At 35.4% G+C, this 21,378-nt stretch overlaps 2 protein-coding genes and 1 pseudogene across 2 annotated transcripts; 2 read left to right on the top strand and 1 right to left on the bottom strand.

Moving 5' to 3' along the window:
• Positions 1-489: 489 nt before the first annotated feature.
• On the bottom strand, positions 490-11,999 carry LOC125865842 (protein ABC transporter 1, mitochondrial). The gene is made up of 8 exons (XM_049546103.1): positions 11,265-11,999; positions 9,565-9,790; positions 7,238-7,390; positions 6,078-6,236; positions 5,239-5,398; positions 4,953-5,062; positions 1,737-1,853; positions 490-1,252 (listed from the first exon to the last, which is right to left on the bottom strand). Exons 1-8 carry the CDS (start codon positions 11,780-11,782, stop codon positions 860-862), a joined length of 1,836 nt encoding a protein of 611 aa, XP_049402060.1. The 5' UTR covers positions 11,783-11,999; the 3' UTR covers positions 490-859.
• A 1,320-nt stretch (positions 12,000-13,319) lies between these two features.
• LOC125865664 (uncharacterized) lies at positions 13,320-13,907 on the top strand. Its single transcript, XM_049545905.1, has 2 exons — positions 13,320-13,660; positions 13,739-13,907. The coding sequence occupies exons 1-2, from the start codon at positions 13,320-13,322 to the stop codon at positions 13,905-13,907; spliced, it is 510 nt and encodes a 169-aa protein (XP_049401862.1).
• Positions 13,908-13,966: 59 nt separating this feature from the next.
• Positions 13,967-14,800, top strand: LOC125865567 (uncharacterized; annotated as a pseudogene).
• Positions 14,801-21,378: the final 6,578 nt, after the last annotated feature.

Here is a 21,378-nt window from a genome sequence, read left to right as displayed (position 1 = left end):
CCCCATAATTTAGAACCTACAATTAGATTCAAACTTGTCAATGTAGTAGTCCATTTTGCTAGATTTCGCAAAAGCATTTGCTTTTCATTATCTAAAATAAGCGACTATATATGCATGCACTATTTTACATACATTAATAAATACTCCCTTTATTCCATAGTAAGTAAATTTGTAGAACTTTATTCATTGTTCAAAATAATTAAATTGTTTAAAAGTTCAAGATAAATATTTACATATTTTTCTATATTTGCCTTTTTCTTTCTTGAAGTTTTATATTTTTCAGGAAATAAATTGAACTAATTACAAAGTTATATTTATGATTTCACAAAAGGACAATAATGAAAAATATGGTTTAAATTATGTCCTTAAATATTTTTCTTAATAGGTGTTTATTAGGGAACATATTTTAATATACATATAACCAAAACCAATTTTAGGCTGCATTTTGACTTTGGGATATGACTAAAAGTCAAACCATTCCATTTGAGGTAATTCAACTAATACTGCTTTTATTGAAGACAAAAAAATGCCTAAAAGTGCACGGTACATTTTTCAGAATTATTTCTCTTAAATTTTCCTATAACAATTACATAAACCTCAAATTTGTATACCTTCATTCCCCATTTCAAATTGTATTATTCCAAAAAAGATTTCTTCAGTTCCTGAAAAGCAGGAACGGAACTTCAGCAAATTGTGCTAGAAGGACCATTAAATCAATAGGCTGCACTAAATGGAGGCATAGCCAATGGGACAGCAAATACACCGTTGGCTTTTAGTTGACTCTCTCGTTCTTAAGGACTTTCTGTCTCATCCTTGAACCCAATGGACAGTTTACAATGCGGAAGACGGATCTCCATCATTACTCTGATCCGCTTGCCAATCTTTCACTATCATGTTCGCCAAACTCATATTTCTCGTATACTTCAAGTAAGATCTCCCTGCATGGCACCACAGCCCCAAGCTTTATGCAAGCAAGGAAAGCTCCAGAAAGCTTACGGTGAAGACTGTAAGCCTCCTCAGGTGGTGGTGTCAGCCTGTGCCTCAGCATCGTAGCCCCAAGATTTGAAATGCTTTGAGTAATATTGTTAGCTCGAAAATCATAACCTCCAGGCTTTGAGAATGGCAATCCCACAACAAAACCTGCCTGAACATGTGTCTCCATCATTATTTCAGATTCTTCTCCTGTGAGGAAACCAAGCCTCTGAGACAACTTTATTATTGCTTCCCGGTCATTGTTTGCGCAAGCAAAAACCTGATTTTGGTGATAGATCAGTATCCCAGAGTAAAGAATAATGGAATACAAAAGTGTGCTCATCTAGGTATAAAGACTCAATGTCAACCACGTATTACAAACTAAAGCTAAAGTCAAAGTGGATCTTAAATTTGTAGTTTGCAAGAGAAGATTATGCTTTTACAAGAGAAAGGTACTGGTAGCTTATGACAATAAAAGAATGCTTCATATATCATCTTTTAAGAAACTTGGCAAAAAAAAAATGCAAAGCTTCAGACGCCAATAAACAATAGTTGAGATCAGAGATAAGACCACTACAACTTGAGCACCACTTTTTATGTAGATCTGATAGTTCCAAAGTGGGGTAAAGACATATCACTAGTCATTTGGCTGAACCATATAATTATTTTAAGCTTTCCCTTGAGCTGTCCAGTGAAGTAAACTGTAACTTGTAAATAGATGAAAATAAATTCCACAGCAATTCAAGTAAGCAAAGACATCTTACCATTCTAAGATAATCATCCACAAAACTTTTGGGGTAGTCACGAGCTGCTCCAAAGTCAATGAGATTGATTACTTTTTCAGACTCATCATAGAGGAAATTGCTCCAGTTAGGATCGGTCTGCTTCAAACAAGTCAACATTAGGGGGGAGAAGAGGGAAGCTTTATTCGTGATTCTTATACTAGTAGTTTTTTCCTTTTCCTTTGTTTCTTCTTTTCTGATGGATAGAGATTATACATATATAGATATATGCAAGTTTGTTTAATCAACACTTAAAAGATATGCAAATTTGCTCTCAGGTGTAGTTTCCATATTCCCATACCACCACATAGTTTCTCAACAAAAACTCTTTCAACACAAACCTATCCTAAGGGCAAAAAGAAGATACTAGTATCATAGAATCATATAGTAACACTTACCGTTCCAAATTTTGTACCTAAAAAGTTTAACTTTAATGATGAAAAACATGATTCTTAATAAGTAAACTTACACTTACAAAGTCTTCGAAATGCAAAGTAGGATATGAGTTGCTCCTCTAAAGAAAATACTTATAGTGGAATTGTATTTCTAAAAGGTAACTAAAACGGTAAAACCTCACTAAACTAATACTCGGTAAATTAATAATCTCTCTGAGATATTATTTTCCTCTGGTACCGACTTGGGTCAATGAAAAAAATCACTCATTTTGATAAGAAAAATATATTTTCAGACGACTCCTATATAAATATATGGTCCCATTAATATTATAAATTAATAATTCTCTAAAAGTGCAAATATATCTTAGACATTTTAGTGAAATATGATTCTATTATGTTTTATTTGTTGCTAAAATTTAAATGTAGTTGAAGTTCATCCCTTAACTTTTCTTATTGCATCCAAAAGTTCCGGTGTTGTCTTTTCGAACTGCACCATAAAATTGTGAAGAGTTCTAAATGTGACAAGTGCTTCCTTACGCGTAATTGGTTCCAAAGGTATTGTATCATTTTCAACTTTATCATCAACATTGATGTATTCATTATACTTTATGTATAATAAATTTATTTTTAAAGTACTCATCGTATGCTCCTTTGCAATTACCAGTACTTCAGGTAAAATGCCATCGTATTATGAGGCCTTGAGTGTTGTCACTATCATAGCTTCTCAATGCTTCCTCTACTTCTTCCAAGATAAATGGTCTTTGAAGTCATTCCTTCAATTGTTGCCCAACTTAGATTCAATGTGTCACGTTCTATAGATTAGGTGCTTATTGGAATCATATTATAGGAGGTAACTGAATTATATCTTCAATTATTACCTATTTTAGATTAAATTTGTAACTTTACTTGCTTTCCTATTTCGATTCTTGTTACTTCTGCGAATTGTAGTTATTAAAACATGCAAAATTTGCCCATTTATTGTCCCAGATTCCCCTGTAGATTGTCATGCCTCAATTCTCTATTTGCTTCTCTCACAAGTTGTAAGCAGCAAAGGTCAGCCCTTCATTTATCACTGTTTAACCCATGCACAATCCAACTGACCAAACTGACTTTCATGTGTCGTCTATCGTGTGGTGCCTGCCCTTGTTCCTTTCTTCGATATCATCAATCAACATCAAAAACCAGCTTCTTAAGTTCCCCAGAACCTTTTTGTTAGCACTATCTGTGGATGTGTTTGCTATGCATCTCCTCCTTTCTGCCCTTTCCTTATCAATCTTCACAAGGACTGCAAAGGCCTTTTCCTTGCTACCCCTTCAAGATCAGCTCCTATTTGCTTGCCTGGCCTCAAGACATTAATTCTTTACCTTGGTGTGGGGAGGGGATGACATGCAAGGTCCACAGAGAATACAGATTAAGTTATTTTTTTTTAAAAAAAAAAAAACTATTTGTATTCTCTGTGGACCTTGCATGTCATCCCTCCCCACACCAAGGTAAAAAAGAAAGTTCAGTCTCCTTCTTGCATACCTGGAGAGGTTTTTCTGAGGCAACATCAGTATTGTTGTCCAGCTCCTCTTCCAATTGGCAATTATGGACAACCAGCTATGTTGGTGCTTGCTTATCATGAAAAAATTCTCCGAAAACTCCATTTTCTCCTTCGCTGGCAACTTAGATTTCAGGCAGGGATACACAGTATTAAGACTTCCTCACCTATTCTGGTTATTCACTTCCCTATGTTCCCAACCAATACTTGAATCATGTTAAGCTAAAACCTAGTATTCGAAAGAACTAAGTAAAATGTTGTAACAATGAGCATAAGATGACTACAATTTCAGAGATCATTGAGATAACAACAACAAACCCAATGTAATCCCATAAAGTGGGATCTGGGGAGGGTAGAATGTACGTAGACCTTAACACTACCTCTCCGAGGTAGAGAGGCTGTTTCCAAAAGACTCTCGGCTCAAGCAACTCAAAGCAGTAATTAAAAGTAAAGCATGACAGCTAATAGCGAAGTAATGTGAAGCATATATGCAAGGAACCGTAACAATAACAACAGGGTGCAGTCACCTAAACAGAGTAAGCCACAAATGATAACGAGAAACCCAAAACCAAAGACTACATGAATATGCAAATACCACGGAGCTCCCACCCAGCCAAAGACATGAATAAGCCAGTAATAAGAACAGCTCTCAACTACCTACTAACCTTCTACCCTTATCCGCCACCTCCATACCCTCCTATCTAAGGTCATGTCCTTGGTAAGTTGAAAATGCGTCATATCCTGCCTAATCACCTCTCCCAATACTTCGGCCTACCTCTGCCTCTCCTCGATCCTACTATATCCGTCTCTCACACCTCCTTACTGGAGCATCCACACATCTCTTCACATGCCCAAACCATTACCAGTGTGTTTCTAAAGCTTGCAGTTGAAATAAGAGCCACGTGGATTGAGATAGGGGCTAATGTGAACCTATGCATGATGGTCTTACCCCCTTGCTCAGCGGGATACTCTCTCAGCTCCCTTGTTTCGCATAACATGGTATGGTTATATTTGTCAAGTAATGTACAGATCAGGAAGAAATCATAAACTAGGGAGTAATATGTAAAACGTCGAGCCCGTAGATGGCCTACAGGGACTTCCGTGGACTGCTCCCAGAGCAACCTTTCTTATGGGGAATGGGAGGATTATATTACTTAATGATACACAAGTTAGAACAAGAAGGAAATTGTATCCATGGATCTTATATAGTACTAATAGGCTAGAAATTGTACCCACTGATTTTGTATTGTAATGAAAATGTACCTGCATGAAGCGAAAAACAAACAACTCCATCAGAGTAAGCTCGAGCAATTTCTTTCCGACATAGTTCCGAGTCTCTTGATCCAGTAACGTCACCTGGTCAATTGGAATTCCTACAAAATATAATCAGAGCACTATAAATTACAGAATGAACTCCAAATTATCTGATGGACCCGATGCCAAATAAATCAGGTGATGGAAGGAAACCAACTGTAATGTTTAATTTTTGGTATTTTCTTAACATTGAAAATAGCTGGAGCAACTGTAACCTAAAGTTTAAAGCAGTTACCGGGAACAAGTTCTGAAGTCAGTACTTGTTTACTTGACAAATCATCTATGACCACCGGAACATAAAATCCCTTTGCGCCAGATAATAGTATGCCAAATCTTTTTTGACTTTTTGCTTCCAGCTCATAGTCACATTCACGAGAAAGTTCTTCTTTGGCAACCTGAGATTGACAAATAAAACACATATTTCATCGAAGTTGCAGTATAAAGAGCATGAAACCATGTTGTCATCAAATTAGTGTCTTTGCAGGGTACTGCTTCCAAATGTGAACTGGAAACCAAATTGCACTTCAACTGTGCAACTTCATAAAAAAAAAGTAGCATTGTACGAGAAGTGCCTCCACTTTAAGCTAATTATCAGTATCATGTCAGGAAACAGGGAAGAGGAATTTTCACTTCACTTAAGTGAGCATTCATCAGCTACCTTACAGTAAAGGGAAATGAAAGTCATTCACTCCCTTCTCCGTCATCTTTCAGACTAGTCTTGGGTTGAAATCGAATGGTAATGTCTCCCTTTAATTTTGATTCCCATATTTATTTACTTCGTAACCAAACAAGTCATATAGATCTCACCGTCCTCTTGAACTTCCACCATGTCCTCCTCTTTCAACTAAAGTAAAAAATAAGTTACACTCTAAGAGCTGCAGGTGACACGACAAATGCCAGAATTTCTACTGATACACAGATAAATTTACCTTCAAAACATTTTCAAGGTCCACCTCATTAAGACTAGTAGATCCACTTAAATAGGTCACATTCGCTTACCTTATTTTAAATTATACGAACTGTGGGTGAAACGTTTAATGCAGGGATGATATGTAGAAAAACACATAAGTCTACCTTCATAGCATTGTCAAGGAACAGCTTCTCTGGTAATAAGTTTGTGTAACTTAATAGAAGTTTCACATTTTCAATGTCACTCTCAATGCTATCAGCAACACCTGGGTACTGTATTTTCATAGCAACCTCCATGCCGTCCTTTGTGAAAGCCCGGTGGACCTGGACATTGGTTAGAAGTAGTAAGCATGTGGCTAAAGCTATAAATACCTAGGCACAGTCCTAGATAACTAAACATTTTATATAATGAATAACGCTTTCAAGCAAATGTATAAACTTTTCACTTTTATCAAGTATAAGATAGAAGTAGAAATAGTACTTTAAGGGGTCGTTTGGTGTGAGGGATAATACCAAATAGTTCCGGGATTAAATTATAGTACCGCTTATTTTGTTGTTTGGTTGGCAAGTTCGGGATAACTTATCCCGGGATTAATAATTAGTACCGGGATAAGTTATCCCTCTCTTTGGGTGGTATAGTAATCCCGGGATAACTTATCCCGGGATAAAATAGGTAAATGACAAAAATGTCTCTTTCAACCCTTTTGTTATATCACTTTTTACATTAATGAAGGGCATTTTTGTAAACAAATAAATTGTTCTTAAAATTTATTATTTTGAATACAACAAACCAAACACTCAATAAAAAATAATCCCAACACAACTTATCCCATCATAACTAATCCCAACATAACTTATCCCAACATAACTTATCCCATCATAACTCATTTTCAAACCAAACGACCCCTAAGATACTTCGTTTTATTAAAAAAATAGCACTTTAAGCTGTTTTAATACTAAGATAAGGAGTTGGTTAAAATGAATTTTATGATTTTAAAAGCAAAGTTAAAACTGATTATATGATTTAGTATATTATTAAACTTGTTTGCAATTTTTCTTAGACAAATTAATATAAGAATGACTAAAGTTGAAGGAAAAATTGCTCAACTGTTGATAATCCTAAACTATAGAAACACAACGAGTTTACCGGTATTTCTCTAAATTAATGTTATGAGAACATTTTGAGGGAAAAAAGACGTTATGACCATAATGGTGACATCTCCTACAAGAAAGATGATAGTAAGCAGCATCTGCAGTATAAAGTAGGCTAGAAGCGAGCAACTAAGAAACAAGAGAACAACATGGTGATTTAGTTGAAAGATCACCTGTCCAATACTTGCTGCTGCCATCGGCTCATAATCGAAACTCTTCAACTTTGACGACCAATCATGACCTAATTCACTGCTCAATACTTGATTAAGCTGACTTCTAGGCATAACATCTGCACCTTGACGGACAATGTCCAAAGCAGCTAAGATCTACAAGCATATCAGAGAATTCATACCAAAAGCAAAAAATGATAAAAATTAATCGGTGGAAATCCACAACCTTGTCAGAAGTAGAAAGACACTTGCATAGGGTAGATAAAACAGAAAGAAAAAGACAAAAGGTCTTTTTTTTTTTGAAATAGGTAACTTTAAAAAAAAAAAGACAAAAGGTCTTTGTCACACACTACTTTAAACTTGACAAGACAGGATATGACCCAGCTTCAAGTTAGCGAGGACATGACTCTATAGGAGGGTGTGGAGGACACATATTAGGGTAGAAGGTTAGTAGGTAGTGTAGTGTTGTTTTGCTTAGAGTGGTTGGTATTTGTCATTGTCATTATACTAGTTTATTGTAGTGTTTGTGTTGATATTTCGATTATTGCACTATTATGTTGTTACTTGCTATGTTTTCATAATTACTTGTTGTGTTTTCGGCATTGTCTCGGTCTTCTATGTACTCGGATTTGTTGCACGTGAGCCGAGGGTCTTTCAGGAACAGCCTCTCTACCTCTACGAGGTAGTGGTGGTAAGATCTACGTACATTCTACCTTCCCAGACCCCCACTTGTGGGATATATATTCTCCTTCACTCTTTTTTTTTTAACTTGATATATTCTCCTTTACTCTTGAGAGATTAATGTCAAAATCCTCCATCTCAACCATGTTCACCGCCTCAATCCCCCACCCCACCCCAACCCAAAACAAAAAAATATGGAAAGAGAAAAAGGTCATTTTGAAAGAAAACTGAACTGACAGCAAACTGTCTCTCATATTTTACCACTCCGATTACCAATTGTGTCTAATTTTTCTCAACAACTAAAAAAATAATGATTACGAGTTAACAAAGTGGGAGAGGTTAATGCAATTCTAATAAACTACAGAGGAAGGCTCTCAGATTATTATAATCAAAACAAAGTATCTATACTGTCTCCTATTGTGTCTTGCAGATCTGGAAGAAACCAGAAATCTTTTTAACCCAAAGGGATAAACGTGCAAGACATATACCGGAATGCATGACATTTTTATGAAATATCACCTAATAGTCCACATTCTCCTTTAGCCAATAACTGTAATTCTTTAACACCCAGCTGTGTATTAACATGAAACTAGAACAACTATAAACACATTGGCTCATTTAAAAGAGCTGCAGACAAGTTGCTAAGCAAGCAAACAAACAGTATGTTCAAAGCTAAAACCTTCTACCAGGTCTTACTGAAAAGGAGGTTGAGCTTTAACATAAAATAATTTGGATTATGAACATGTGGGTGGAAATGCATTCTTTGTTGGACAGTGACACTGAACTCTAATTCACTATCTGAAAGCTTGAGGAAAAGATGATGATTCCATATAAGTTGGTGCTACATGTGCAAATAGAGGACACCTCATGGATTGCAAGTTCTAGGTATTAGCTGCTGCTGTTTAGAATAGTTAAATATTTTCACAAAGCAGGATCTTTCATATTTTACAGTGTAATTAGGTGTTTCAGGGTCTCTCCAATGAGAAGTATAGACTGAAAAGGAAGGAACAAAGTGAAGGCCTATACACTGACAAGTAACACAACAGAGTTCAAATTAGAGAAAAGCAACAGATCAGTCCACGACCATGGAAACAAATACGGAAATCTAAAGGTCCATGTAAAAGTGATACATGGCTAGTTGCTAAAGAGGCAGCCTTTTTTTTTGGTTTTGATTTTGATCAAGCAAATGTATTTTCATTCATAAACATGGTCATAAGCAGCCGTATCATGGAGTATACCGAAAGGCAAAGAATCTATAAAATATGTTTTTCTACAAACTCCACCAATCGTCTATACAACAAGGAACTTTATGTGTGCACCAAAAGAAAAAAAGGGAGTGGAAATGTAACACCCTAAAAATTTCAAAGTTAAGACCCGAACCATTCTCTGCATGTGTATAGGCCCAAACCCAATGATTTCTAATTGTATATATGAGTTAAGATCAATTCCTAAGTGTGGGAAGTGTATTAGATGTAAATTAGGGTCATAAGAAACCTCTAGCACTAAGCCGAGTTCAAAGCTTCCCTACCGCTTAAGTTTTTTCATGAGATAATGCATCAGCATTTAAACTATAACAAGCCAAAATACATGGAGGGAGTACAAGCAAGAGAAAATAACTACAAGGCATATTTGGGACTCAAAATATTTACCGGAGCCGGAACCACAGATTCATCTTGGATGCTTAACATCTGCCCCAATTTTAGAGCTGCTCCACGCATTCTACATAATGCAAGAGCCAGACGTTCTGCATTTTTCTCAGACAGATAGGGGGATACAGCAGATTGATTGCCTTGAACATTTGGTGCACCAAAAACAAGCCTCTTGGCAGATTCCTGAAGTGTACCCCAAGCAAGACCAGCTCCAAGGCCCGCAAACCTTCAAAATTAAGGTTTTCTTCAAGCTAAGAGTCCAAGTCATGTGAACAGAGAAAGTGATGTTCTTGATACTAGCAACTTCTGGTGCATCTTGGTTCTTTACATGCAAATAATTAATTAAAGTAAAAATTGATAGGGATAACAAGAAAGGCTGAAATGTCAAGCTTAGTAGAAAATTTTGATATACAAGAAAGTGATCATTCAGCCTAGCTCTGTGGACGTATATTTTTCCATTCCATTAAGAGCCACGAATTGAGGCACAGTTCTTGTTTCTTCCTTTGAGGAAAAGCCTTTCAATTACGTAATATGATAAAGATGCATGACACTCACTGATTTGCCTGCACATAATGCAGCAACAAGAGAACAACCTCTAATACCCTCCCTTCAAAGCTATATAAGCATAAGTACTCAATGAACCAAAGATCTCTAAAAACCTTAACTTTAGAATGAGACCTCATGTTTCCAGCGCAAATAGGAAAGAGGAAACCAAAGTGAGTAGTAGAATGAACAACTAAGAGAGTACAGAGATCTTTTTAAGTGTATGCTATATATTTTTCCAAACATCTAGCATCAGAATACTATGACAGCCTAAAATATTAATGCAATAGCAGTAACCAAAATCTTTAGCCTCTCTGTGATTTAGTTCCAAGCAAAGAAAATGGTTTGCATGGACTCTGACAATTTACACATGCAGTTGAGAATTATGACTGTTTCCAGTTCAGATCCCAGCAAAAGCAAAAATACTTGGTGATTTCTTCCAGTTTGTCCAAGCCTTGATAGACAGAATTACCTAGTAATGATTGGAGGTACCAGGTACCCGGTGTAATTAGTTGAAGTGTGTGCAAGCTGATTTGGACACCACGGTTACAAAAAAAAAGTTACACACGCAATTGTCTAAAAAATCTGACCTACATAGTATACCTCAATTCTAGCTTATAATATTGTCTAGAGTCGACAACAAGCAACAAAAATAAACCTCCAAGTACACCAACATAAGGAAAACTACAAACAAACATGCATTCATGACTTATGAAATTGTTCACTAGACATATAAGAAGTATTGAATAGAAGAAACTACTTTCAAATGTCCTTGATTTCCCTAACAGAGATGAGTGCAGTTGACATAGGGAACTAACCAGGGATATCAGGAAGTAACTAAGGGAACTTTAAATTCCACCTAAAAGAACATAACAAGCGGCAAGGGATTGCAGAGTAAAACGGAATCAATCCTTACTCGTACCAAGCAAGGAAAAGAAAAAAACTAGCAAGGACAATGGAAATTAATGGTATAGCTAAACAATCCTTTGCTCAGACGTGAAAGATAAAGCAACCTAAAATCTTACAACAGTAACAATAACAAAATTCATGAAATCAGCCTCTTTTTTTTTAGACTTGTGAAAAAAAAAATTAGCTCAGAGATGCAGTCCTGGCAATCAACCAGTGAAAATAGTAGCTAGTAGTAGTGGATGACATACCCAAGCGCTCTAGAGAAAGAAGTCGTCGGCACTTTCCTCTCCCGTAGCTTCCTCTGTCTTTTCAGCTGCGGAGTAACAGGAACAACAACATCAGCAGCTTTGCTTTCAGAAGAGATCGAATCTATCTGAGCATCACCTTCATAACTCGTCCCAGCAGCCTGAACCGGAGGCTCTACATTATCACGAATTTCAGCTGCAGAAACTTCCTTCACCTCTAAATGAGATTCAATTTGGGGCTCGGAACTAGAACTAGACGTGCTAGTTTTTTCATCAGTAAAGTAAACAACACTTTCTTTATTCGAATCAGAACGTACAGCAGAATCTGCATCGATCTCCTTATCTAACTTTCGAACTTTGCCTTTGGTAAGTCCAGTTAAATCGGTAGCGGAGAGAAGAGTATTCTTAATTAACGATTGCAAGCTATTGCCGCCGTCGCTCCGTCGTTGCCGGTAGATAGCCTCTTTGGCAACCAAAGACAACCCATCGGCAACCCTTGCTATATCTTTGAGGAACGGCATCGAACCATAAATGCGCGCGCCGTGTGAATGCAGCAAATTCAATAGAAAACAAAATTGTATGTACAGTAAATTAAAGCAAATGAGAATAGAATTCAGTTTGTGCGGTCATTTAACGGTTAACGATTATGTAGGGGATGCCACAAATCAAGCCATACCTAACCCGCCGCCAGCGCAAAATCAATACTTACAAGTTTCAATTAAGGTCGACGTTGGGTATCAACACAAAAGTGTACTGATTTTACAACAATCAGGAAACAAGAGACAATTAAACAAAGGTGTCAATTAAGTTTGAATTTTGTTTTTAGTGATACTTTGATCAAGAAATGATCAAATTCACTTTATAATTAAGTAAATCTGGGATCAAATTAACATTTTCAAAATTTTCTAATCTTTCATAAAATACAAAAAAACACTTCATTTTTCAACTTTTATAATTCTATCCAAACCATTTTTTAAAAAAAGTAAAAGAAAATACAATTTTCTTTCTTCTTCTCCCAACGTTCTCTTTTCTCTTCTTCTTCTTTAGAAAATCCAAAAATCCAACTATCAAAACAAATATTCTCCCCCATTATCTTATCTTCTTCCTCATCTCCGGCCGTGACTCTCTGTTCTTTCTGAACTGAAGATTGTGTTCGACTTAAAATGGGTAAATCAGTTTTTTGAAAGATTTTACAATTTTCGAATAATACTAAGTTTTTTTCTTGGGTTAATGAACAATAAATCGTTTTATAGATGTGAAAATTGAATAATAGTGTAATGGTACCTATTATTTATTGTTTTTGAAAGAAAATCAACAAACCCAAAAAAGCCCTAATTTTGAGAAAATGTATATGTATTGTTAACATTCAGTGAAAAATCATTTTTTGTTGCTTTTGTTGTTTTTTGTGACCATTTTGTTCATATGATTTTAAAAATATAGTCTTGTTCAGTTATCCAACATATATTTCATTTGTTGAAAGATGTATCGTATGTTTGCTACATTTTAGTGATATGTTGGTATATATTCCAACAGAGTTGTCATATGTTGGAACATATCACCTATGTGTTAGGGCAACAAAATGGTCATATGTAGTAACAAAAGATTCATTTGTGGCACATGAAGATTTATGTGTGGCCACAGAAGATTCATTTGTGGCAACATAAGGTACATCTGTGTCAACATAATATCCATCTGTGTCAACATAAGTATAAATTGTTGCCCATTATTATTTTATAATCTATTGTAAACTCTCAACCTTTTTAAATTTACCTTGTAGATGAAATGATACAAGAAGTTTCATCCATGACAACAACTCAATCTTTTATTGGTGTTGCTTCCTCTTCTAACATCAAATGCTATTTTTGTCTATGCGAAAATTGTGAGCAGCGACATGATTATTTTATTAGTCGTGTTAAAGAACTCACTGATATTTTTAAGGAAATGACTTATAATATTGATGTCCATACATCCAAGAAGATTTCACAACCTTTGAAGTGTAGGAGGTTGAAAAAATCTATTTTTCAATCACTATCTATAATTAGTGAAAGAAAAAAATCAATGACTACTGCTCCAGTATCACACTCAAACCCAAAAGGCAAGGAGGAGGAGGAGGAGGAGGAGGAGGAGAAGGAGAAGGAGGAGCAGGAGCAGGAGCAGGAGAAGGAGAAGGAGAAGGAGAAGGAGAAGGAGAAGGAGCAAGAGAAGGAGAATGAGAAAGTGAAAAAGAAAGCGAAAGAGAAAGAGAAAAAGAAAGAGAAGAAAGTCAAAGTCGTCAGTTGTGATGTGAAGCAACAATATCCATTTGAAGGTTTTAACAGTGACGGCGAGGGCCCAACTGAACTAATGTCATCCTTCTCGCAATGGATAAACGAGGGTCTTTACAAGCATCATGCAAAAAAGTAAGGTTGTTCAATTCTTATTGGTATTTCTTCTTGTTGTCGACTAAATATTTATTTATAATAATTACAAAATTACAGAAGAGACAAGGACGATCACTACTTAGCCAATTGCTCGGATCTTGAGTTCAAACAACTTGATTTTGTATTTGCATTTCCAAAGAAGAAGGACTGGTTCTACGTAATGTCTCAACCCAATAAGTGTTGGACTGATGAGGTAAATTCATGCCCACTTTTATCTTTTGATTAAGACATGAATACATACAAATAAATTGATACATAAATCACTTGTTGATGCATCTGTGCAGTATGTGGATGTCATTTTATACTATTTGCGGAAGAAGTCGAAGCAACAGAGTCATTCTAAATATCTATATACCACTATTAATTGTTTTTTTTCAAAACATACATTGACAATGCTAGTGTTGTTTCTGAATATGAGAATAAAATCGTTGGCACTATCAAAGGGTTTGGTATACCTACTGGACTGCCTTGGCACCTCACAGATGAGGTTTATGTCCTTGTAAATTGTAATGGGGAGTTTCATTGGGTCTTGGCAGCCATTGTATTGGAGGAACGACACATAAAGGTGTATGATTCGATGTCCTCATCTAGGACTAACAAAAAATTGTGCGCCGAGATTCAAAAGTTGTCTACAAAGTTGCCAAAGTACCTTGAATCCAACGAATTTTATGAGCAAAAAGACCGAACCAACTGGTCAGTTCTTGAATCTTACCAGGGCAAGAACAAATCTCACTCATTCGAAGTCATACATGTTACTGGTATTGCCCAACAAGCAAGCAATAGTCTGTAAGTAGTATCACATTATTTTTTTAGTCTTACCACTATCGAAATGTGATGTTAACATTAGGTTTATTATATTTTCTAATTGATGATCTACCATGCAGTGATTGTGGAGTTTTTGTTGCTGCATACACTGAGTTTTTAAGTGATGGACTATAAATACCATCAGATGAAATTATTTCTCAATCCCTTCGCTTGAGAAATGCTTCACTCCTATGGAATTATGGGATTTTAAACGCTCGGAGTGGCCATGTTAGTAACAATGAAGACCCACAGAGGCCTAGACCTAAAAAGGCAAAGTTCATAGATGAAAATGTTGTGGTTACCACCATTGATTAGATTGATGGTTATGTATACCATTGTGAATTACCTTTTTGTTGATAGGTTGTATAAAACAATTGGTGAAGTGTTAATTTTTGCTGATAATATTAATATTAATGATTATTATTATTTTTATTTTGTTGGAACAAATGTCAATTATGATGGAAAGGAAGAAATGTGGTGTCTGTGGCAACATATATAACCTTTGTTGTAAAAAATATCATAGAATTATCTGCATGTTCCCTAACAGAAAGGATACATATGGCAACATATGTCACAGAAAGAAGATATGTGGTAACATATGTCATAGAAAGAAGATATGTGGCAATATTATATTGTCATCAATTAATCATTTTTGCTGATAATATTATTATTAATGATTATTAATATTATTTTTATTTTGTTGGAACAAATGTCAATTATGATGGAAAGGAAGAAATGTGGTGTCTGTGGCAACATATATAACCTATGTTGTTAAAAACACCACATAATTATATGCATGTGCCCCAATAGAAAGGGTATATGTGGCAACATATGTCACACTTTGAATTGTCAAAATTCAAAGAAAAAATCGAAAAAGTTTAAAACAATCGTCCCTTCATTTTTTCCTCTCTCCTCTCCTATATAAAAGATCATTTCATATTTCAAATTTAATTTATTTTTACTAATTTCTGTTTTCTTGTCTCTTCTTTCCTTCCTTTCTCTCGTTCCATTATTCCTTCACAGATCAAGGTTGTTGTTACGATATTTTCTACAATATCAGTGGTAATCTGTTGTGATCCTCTTCAACAACAAGGCGTTGTTGCCCTCATCATTTCTAGTTTATCGTTGATATCTTGTCAGGTAAAATTTAATTAGGGTTTTGAGAAATACTTACTCGTATTAAATCAGGACATTTTTAGTGGTTTTATCACTTATTTCTTTGTATATTGTTGGATAGTTATTCCTTTTGAAATATTATCTGATTTCAAAAACCTTAATTTGTAGTTCATTGGTTAGGGTTTAGGGAGGGTTTTGTGGTTTGTTGGTTGGTTCATGTATGATATTGAATCGTATTTGTTGTTTGTGTTGTTGTGTTTGGTTGCTGTTATTTTTGTGGCATACCACTCTTCTTTGGCAGAAAAGATGTTGTCATAGTTTCAGGGTTAATATGCCATCCTCCTTCTGAGTCAATCCCTGAATTCATAGTCAAAAAAGAACCACGGAGACGAAAGAAAAGAGGAAAAAAAGAAACAAGACAGTAATCTGAGGAGCAGGACTTGATGTCCCTTGTTGGCACAAGCTTCAAAAATTCCGATTTAATATATTTGTTGAATATTGAGGATACACCAAGGAAGCACAAGGAGTCATTGTGCTTACTTTGGTTTGTACATAATGTACTTTTGACCAAAGATCTCAACAACAACATATCCCTTAAATGGGTGAATTTATCTCATGATATTGAGGCTTTCAACAACTATCCTTGGGGTCATGAGAGCTTTGAATTAACTGTCAAATACTTGTTGAAACCTTTAGGACCAAAGGCCAATAACTTATTTGACTTTCCATGGGCTTTCATGGTAAACATAAATGTTCTTAATCTTTTTATATTATATTGAATAATTCAATATTTGATTTGTGACATGTTTTCCTTTTTTATAGGCTTGGGCATTTGAAGTCATTCCTCATTTGACCCATCAAGTAAATGCAAAAGAAGAGATCTCATCTCCAAGGATATTGAGATGGTTGAGATAAAAAATAAAAACTGCCAAAAATATTTTAGATCTTTATAACCCTCCTCATGATGAATAAGTTATTATTATATTACACCCATATATGTAGCAACATGTGACCCAAATGTTGCTACAGATGACTCATATGTTGCTACATATGATCCATCTATCGCAACATATGATACAAATGTTGCTACAGATGACTCATATGTTGTTACAGATAATCCCTCTGTTGCAACATGTGACATAAATATTGCTACAGATGCCCATATGTGTCAACATATCACCTATCTGTAGCGACATATGACACATATGTGGCAACATCTGACCCAAATATTCCTACAGATGACTCATGTTTATAATTTTAGGTTGTGCATCCATGGCTTGTCCCAACAGAAAAGGAATTGCAAATGTCATATCTAATAACTCTGGGTTGGTTGAAACCTTATTTGATCCTGTTGTGGGTAGAGTTAAAATGAAATTGGCTGGAGACAGAGTTGTTAATGAATTAGTTGTTTTTTATAGGGGTGATGGTCGTGGTATTGATGCTGGTGTTGGTGCTGGACAAGACCAAGGGGCTACCTCTTGTAGAAGATGCTTTGGCTTTCTCTGTGAGAAATGCAAGAAACAAGATGAAGATTCTATCATGTATCTTCAAACATTGAGTCAGGTTGTCAATGAATTTAAAAACAAGAGGGGGGTCAAGGTCATTTCATCAAAGAATGTTCGGCATCCATATACTCTACAGGCCAAGTGGAGGAAAAAATTCTTTATCAAGGCAATACAAAATTTAAAGAAGAAGATCTTTGGAGAATTTCCAATGGCCGTAGGAGAGAAAGTGCTGGAGTTCAAGCATGTGAATGTTTATAAGCGTGTGACTATAGCTGAAAAGAACAAACTGGTGGACCTGGTGAGAGCAAAGGATCTGCGTGCAGAATACGGTATGCATTGTTTTCGTGGAAAAGATTTCAGGATCATGACAAGCATGGACATTTGGTGGGAAGACTAAGTAATGTTTCTCTTCTAGTACCTTCAATTTATAATGTTCATTTGTTTTATCTTTTCAATGATTACTCTTGTTTACTCTTTAATATTATTTTTTATTTCAGTATGTTGATGAAATCCTTAGCCTCATGCGGGAGAGGCATGTGAGATACCCTGAGTACTATGATTCCACAGATAGAATCCTGGATCTCAACTTCTATTCCAATTTTAAACTAAGATATGACGAAATGAGGGAGGAGGCAACAACAGTTGGTGGCAGAAGTTTTACGCAGTTAATTAATAAGTTTGAATGAGATGAAGATATGATTAACTGTGTCAGGGGCATTAGACCATATCCTGGAGGCATGGATTGGATTGGTGCAAAATGGGTTTTGGTAGTCATGAACATTAACAGAACTCATTTTGTGACTCTTGAGATCCTCTTGCACGAGGGTCGCATGAATATTTATGACTGCCTGCTGATGGGTATGGAACATGCCAAGTTTTTGACATTCATACAACATGTCTTCGAGTTGCTGCCAAAATTGTTGAAGCAAAGTGGAATAATGAAGCATTTGCCAGATAAGTTCCTTAATGAACCATGGGAATTTAAAGGTCAATTGGAACCCATGGTAACAAATGATAGCAAAGTCGCATGCGCATCATATTCGCTTGCATTTATTGAGCATTTGATAACCAGGGCATCAATTCAACCTCCCAAAACCTTGTTTCGTGACAATGCAGTTCGTCGAATGCAATGGGTTTGGGCTACTGGGATAGTATCTAGGAGCTTGGAGCCTTGATAATGTGTTTGTAATTAAAGACAATGTTTTATTTTATCACTTATATTATTTTATCTTATATTGAGATCAAGTACATAGTATGTGATGTTATATTAAAAGTAAGTAGTTGATCAAATGTTGTTACATATGTCTCATTTGTAGCAACATATGGGTCATCTGTAGCAACATATGTGTCATACGTAGCAACATATGGGTCATCTGTAGCAATATATGTCTCATATGTAGCAACATATAGGTCATGTGTAGCAATATATGTCTCATATGTAGCAACATATGGGTCATCTGTAGCAATATATGGGTCATCTGTAGCAACATATGCCTCAAATGGTCAAACGTTACTACATAAGGGTGATAGAGGCATCTGTAGCAACAGATGTGTCATCTATAGCAACAAATGTCTCATATGTAGCAACACTTGACTCATATGTTATGTTAAAAACAAGTAAAAATGTTGAAACATGAGTGCAAAACTACGTTTATTTATTTTATTTCCACAACTATGATAATTTTAATGGTTGTACACAACTACATATGAATTTTCCATCCTTCACAGTGTTCTTCTTGGTAATGCTTAAAAATAGAAAAAAAACCACAACAAACAACATGAAGATTAGCTTCCAGTTGTTACAACATTTGGTCTTCTTCTCCTTCATCACACATTTGTTACTTCTTTTAATATGATTTTCATCATCAATTTCTAATTCCTTAATTTTGTTCGCCAATCTCAGAGTAACGAACTTGGATCGAATATCAACATCTTCACGATCCCTCCATATAAAGAAGTTGCATGCATTCTCCTAAAATACACACCACAAAGAAATTTAAATTTAAATTTAAAAAAAAAACAAACTAAAGAGAAGTCTCCAGACTAAGATGTAGAAATGTACATACACGATAGCGTGGACAAGACCAAAATCTTCGACCTGGATTGTCCTTCGACCATGAAGTTTGCATTGAAAGTAAGTCTCCATGTTTGCAACAGATTTTCACACCCAACATGGGATCATTTACATCATTATAAATTCGATTCAATATTGCATTTGACATTATATCAAAAGTAACAAAAACAAACAAAACTCATTCATTAGATCTAGATCTAGAGTACTGATCTATATTTAAAGAACTCAGAAATTCTTACCCAACCTAGTCTATATTTCAAAATTAATGATTTTATTTATTTGACAATACATGACAGTGCTGAGATTTGGTTTAACCAAAGGCCAATCAAATTAGTTGCGTGTTAAAAAACAAAGAACAGAAAAGACTGATGAAATAAAAAACATCATTATATCCCATGCACTCCAGAGATCCGAGATACATGCCCCAAGAAAGAAGAAAGAGAGAGGAGAGAGAGAAAGCGGAAGAGGAACCGAAGTGAAGTGACAATGAAGAAAATGAAAATCCTATTTTTGAAATGAAAATGAAAACCCTAATTTATAAACATATCCCTTCTAGAAATGAAATAATGGGCCGATTGGGCCAGTTTTAGAGGTTGGGCTTGCCTATTTTTAATCGGATGTCCCCGAAGGGATAGGGACAGGTTGGGCTTGCTTATGACTTTTATAAAGTACATACATTTTTTAAGTTGTTGCAACATATGTCAATTATGTGTACATGCAGGTAGTATCACCATCAATAGAGAGGAGTTCAAGCACATAAACTTGGAAAACATTAAACATAAACATGTCATTGATAGTTGTTAGTTGAACTAGTACAAGGCTAGGCTTGACTACATATCCATATTTACAAGGCATTAACGCCAAAAAAAAAAATTACATCTGAAATGCTCTAGCCCATTGATAGTTGATATGGTGACATGCAAGGCTAGGCTAGGCTATATATCCATATTTACAAGGCATTAACGCCAACAAAAACAACAAAATTTACATCTAAAACGCTCTAGCCATATACTTCTACTTCAGCCAGCAAAAAAGGACTGGACTGGAGGATCTGGAGTCAACATTGAGCGATTAAACCTGGAGGGGCATCACCATTCTTTCTTGAAAGGTGGTAGATCAGAGCTACCCATGCACTTTGTCACAAGACCACCTACAAAAAAACAAACAACCATAGTTAACTACCTCATACACACCGTTACAGTAGACATGATGGTATATATAAAATAAGAAAACTTACCAAATGATGAAGCTACCCTCCATTAGACAAAGATTTGACAAAAACAAACAACGAACATTACCCATGCACTGAGAACACACATGAAGAAGACATCATATTAACTGAGAACAACATAATTACGTTGATCACCCACAACAAGAGCATGCGAAGACTTAAATTTGTCCAAGATGGTAACATCTTCTTAGGGAAATTTGAGTGTGATGAGACGAGCAGAGGAGAAAGAATAAAGGGAACCCTAATTAACCCTTTTATAATGAGTGAGAGTGAGTGGAGTGTGTGTTAGCGGAGTATTCTAGAATGATCTGTTACATTACATGTTGAATTAACCCTAAAAACACCATTTTATGATATACATATGTTGCCACATATTACATGTCTGTTGCGATTTATCAAACAAAATGTGCATGTGTTGCCACATATGACACTTCAAGGATTGGTTAATCGATAAATTGAGCGATTTTGGAATGGGAAAATGTCAAATTTTAGTACTTTGAACCATAATTAAGCAATAAAAATATTTCATAACACTTGGAACAACGATTTACAAGGGTGTTATATAACTATCATATGGAGTTACGTGGTCATTGTATGATGAACTAGTGAGATAATAGTCTTTGTAAAAATAATTGATAGAATTGAATGAAGGTTGTTGTATTAGACCATAATTCTGTACTTAGACATGTTGTAGGACTATATATTAGTGTTACATGTTGAATTAAGTGACAATTTAATTGAATTAACCCCAAAAAGACCCTTTTACGATATACACATGTTCCTGCATATTACATGTATGTTGCAATTTATCAAACAGAACGTGCATATGTTGCCACATATGATATTTCAAGGATCGGTCAATCGATAAATTGAGCTATTTAGGAATGGGAAAATGTCAATTTTTTTAGATTAAACATTTTATAAAGAACAAATTCAAAAACAGAATGTGCATATGTTGCCACATGAA

Source organism: Solanum stenotomum, chromosome 1, assembly GCF_019186545.1.
Source record: "Solanum stenotomum isolate F172 chromosome 1, ASM1918654v1, whole genome shotgun sequence".
NCBI lineage: Eukaryota > Viridiplantae > Streptophyta > Magnoliopsida > Solanales > Solanaceae > Solanum > Solanum stenotomum.
The sequence above is the reverse complement of the archived record's forward strand: the minus strand, read 5'-3'. Positions and strand labels throughout refer to the sequence as shown.

Excerpts from the sequence above, each read along its gene's own strand:
- LOC125865842 (XM_049546103.1), bottom strand. The coding sequence starts at position 11,782 with ATGCCGTTCCTCAAAGATATAGCAAGGGTTGCCGATGGGTTGTCTTTG. Across the intron at positions 9,791-11,264 it reads TCTTTCTCTAGAGCGCTTGG|GTTTGCGGGCCTTGGAGCTG; the intron begins GTATGTCATCCA and ends TTAATTTTGAAG. Across the intron at positions 5,399-6,077 it reads TCCTTGACAATGCTATGAAG|GTTGCCAAAGAAGAACTTTC; the intron begins GTAGACTTATGT and ends TGTCAATCTCAG.
- LOC125865664 (XM_049545905.1), top strand. The coding sequence starts at position 13,320 with ATGACTACTGCTCCAGTATCACACTCAAACCCAAAAGGCAAGGAGGAG. Across the intron at positions 13,661-13,738 it reads TACAAGCATCATGCAAAAAA|AAGAGACAAGGACGATCACT; the intron begins GTAAGGTTGTTC and ends ACAAAATTACAG.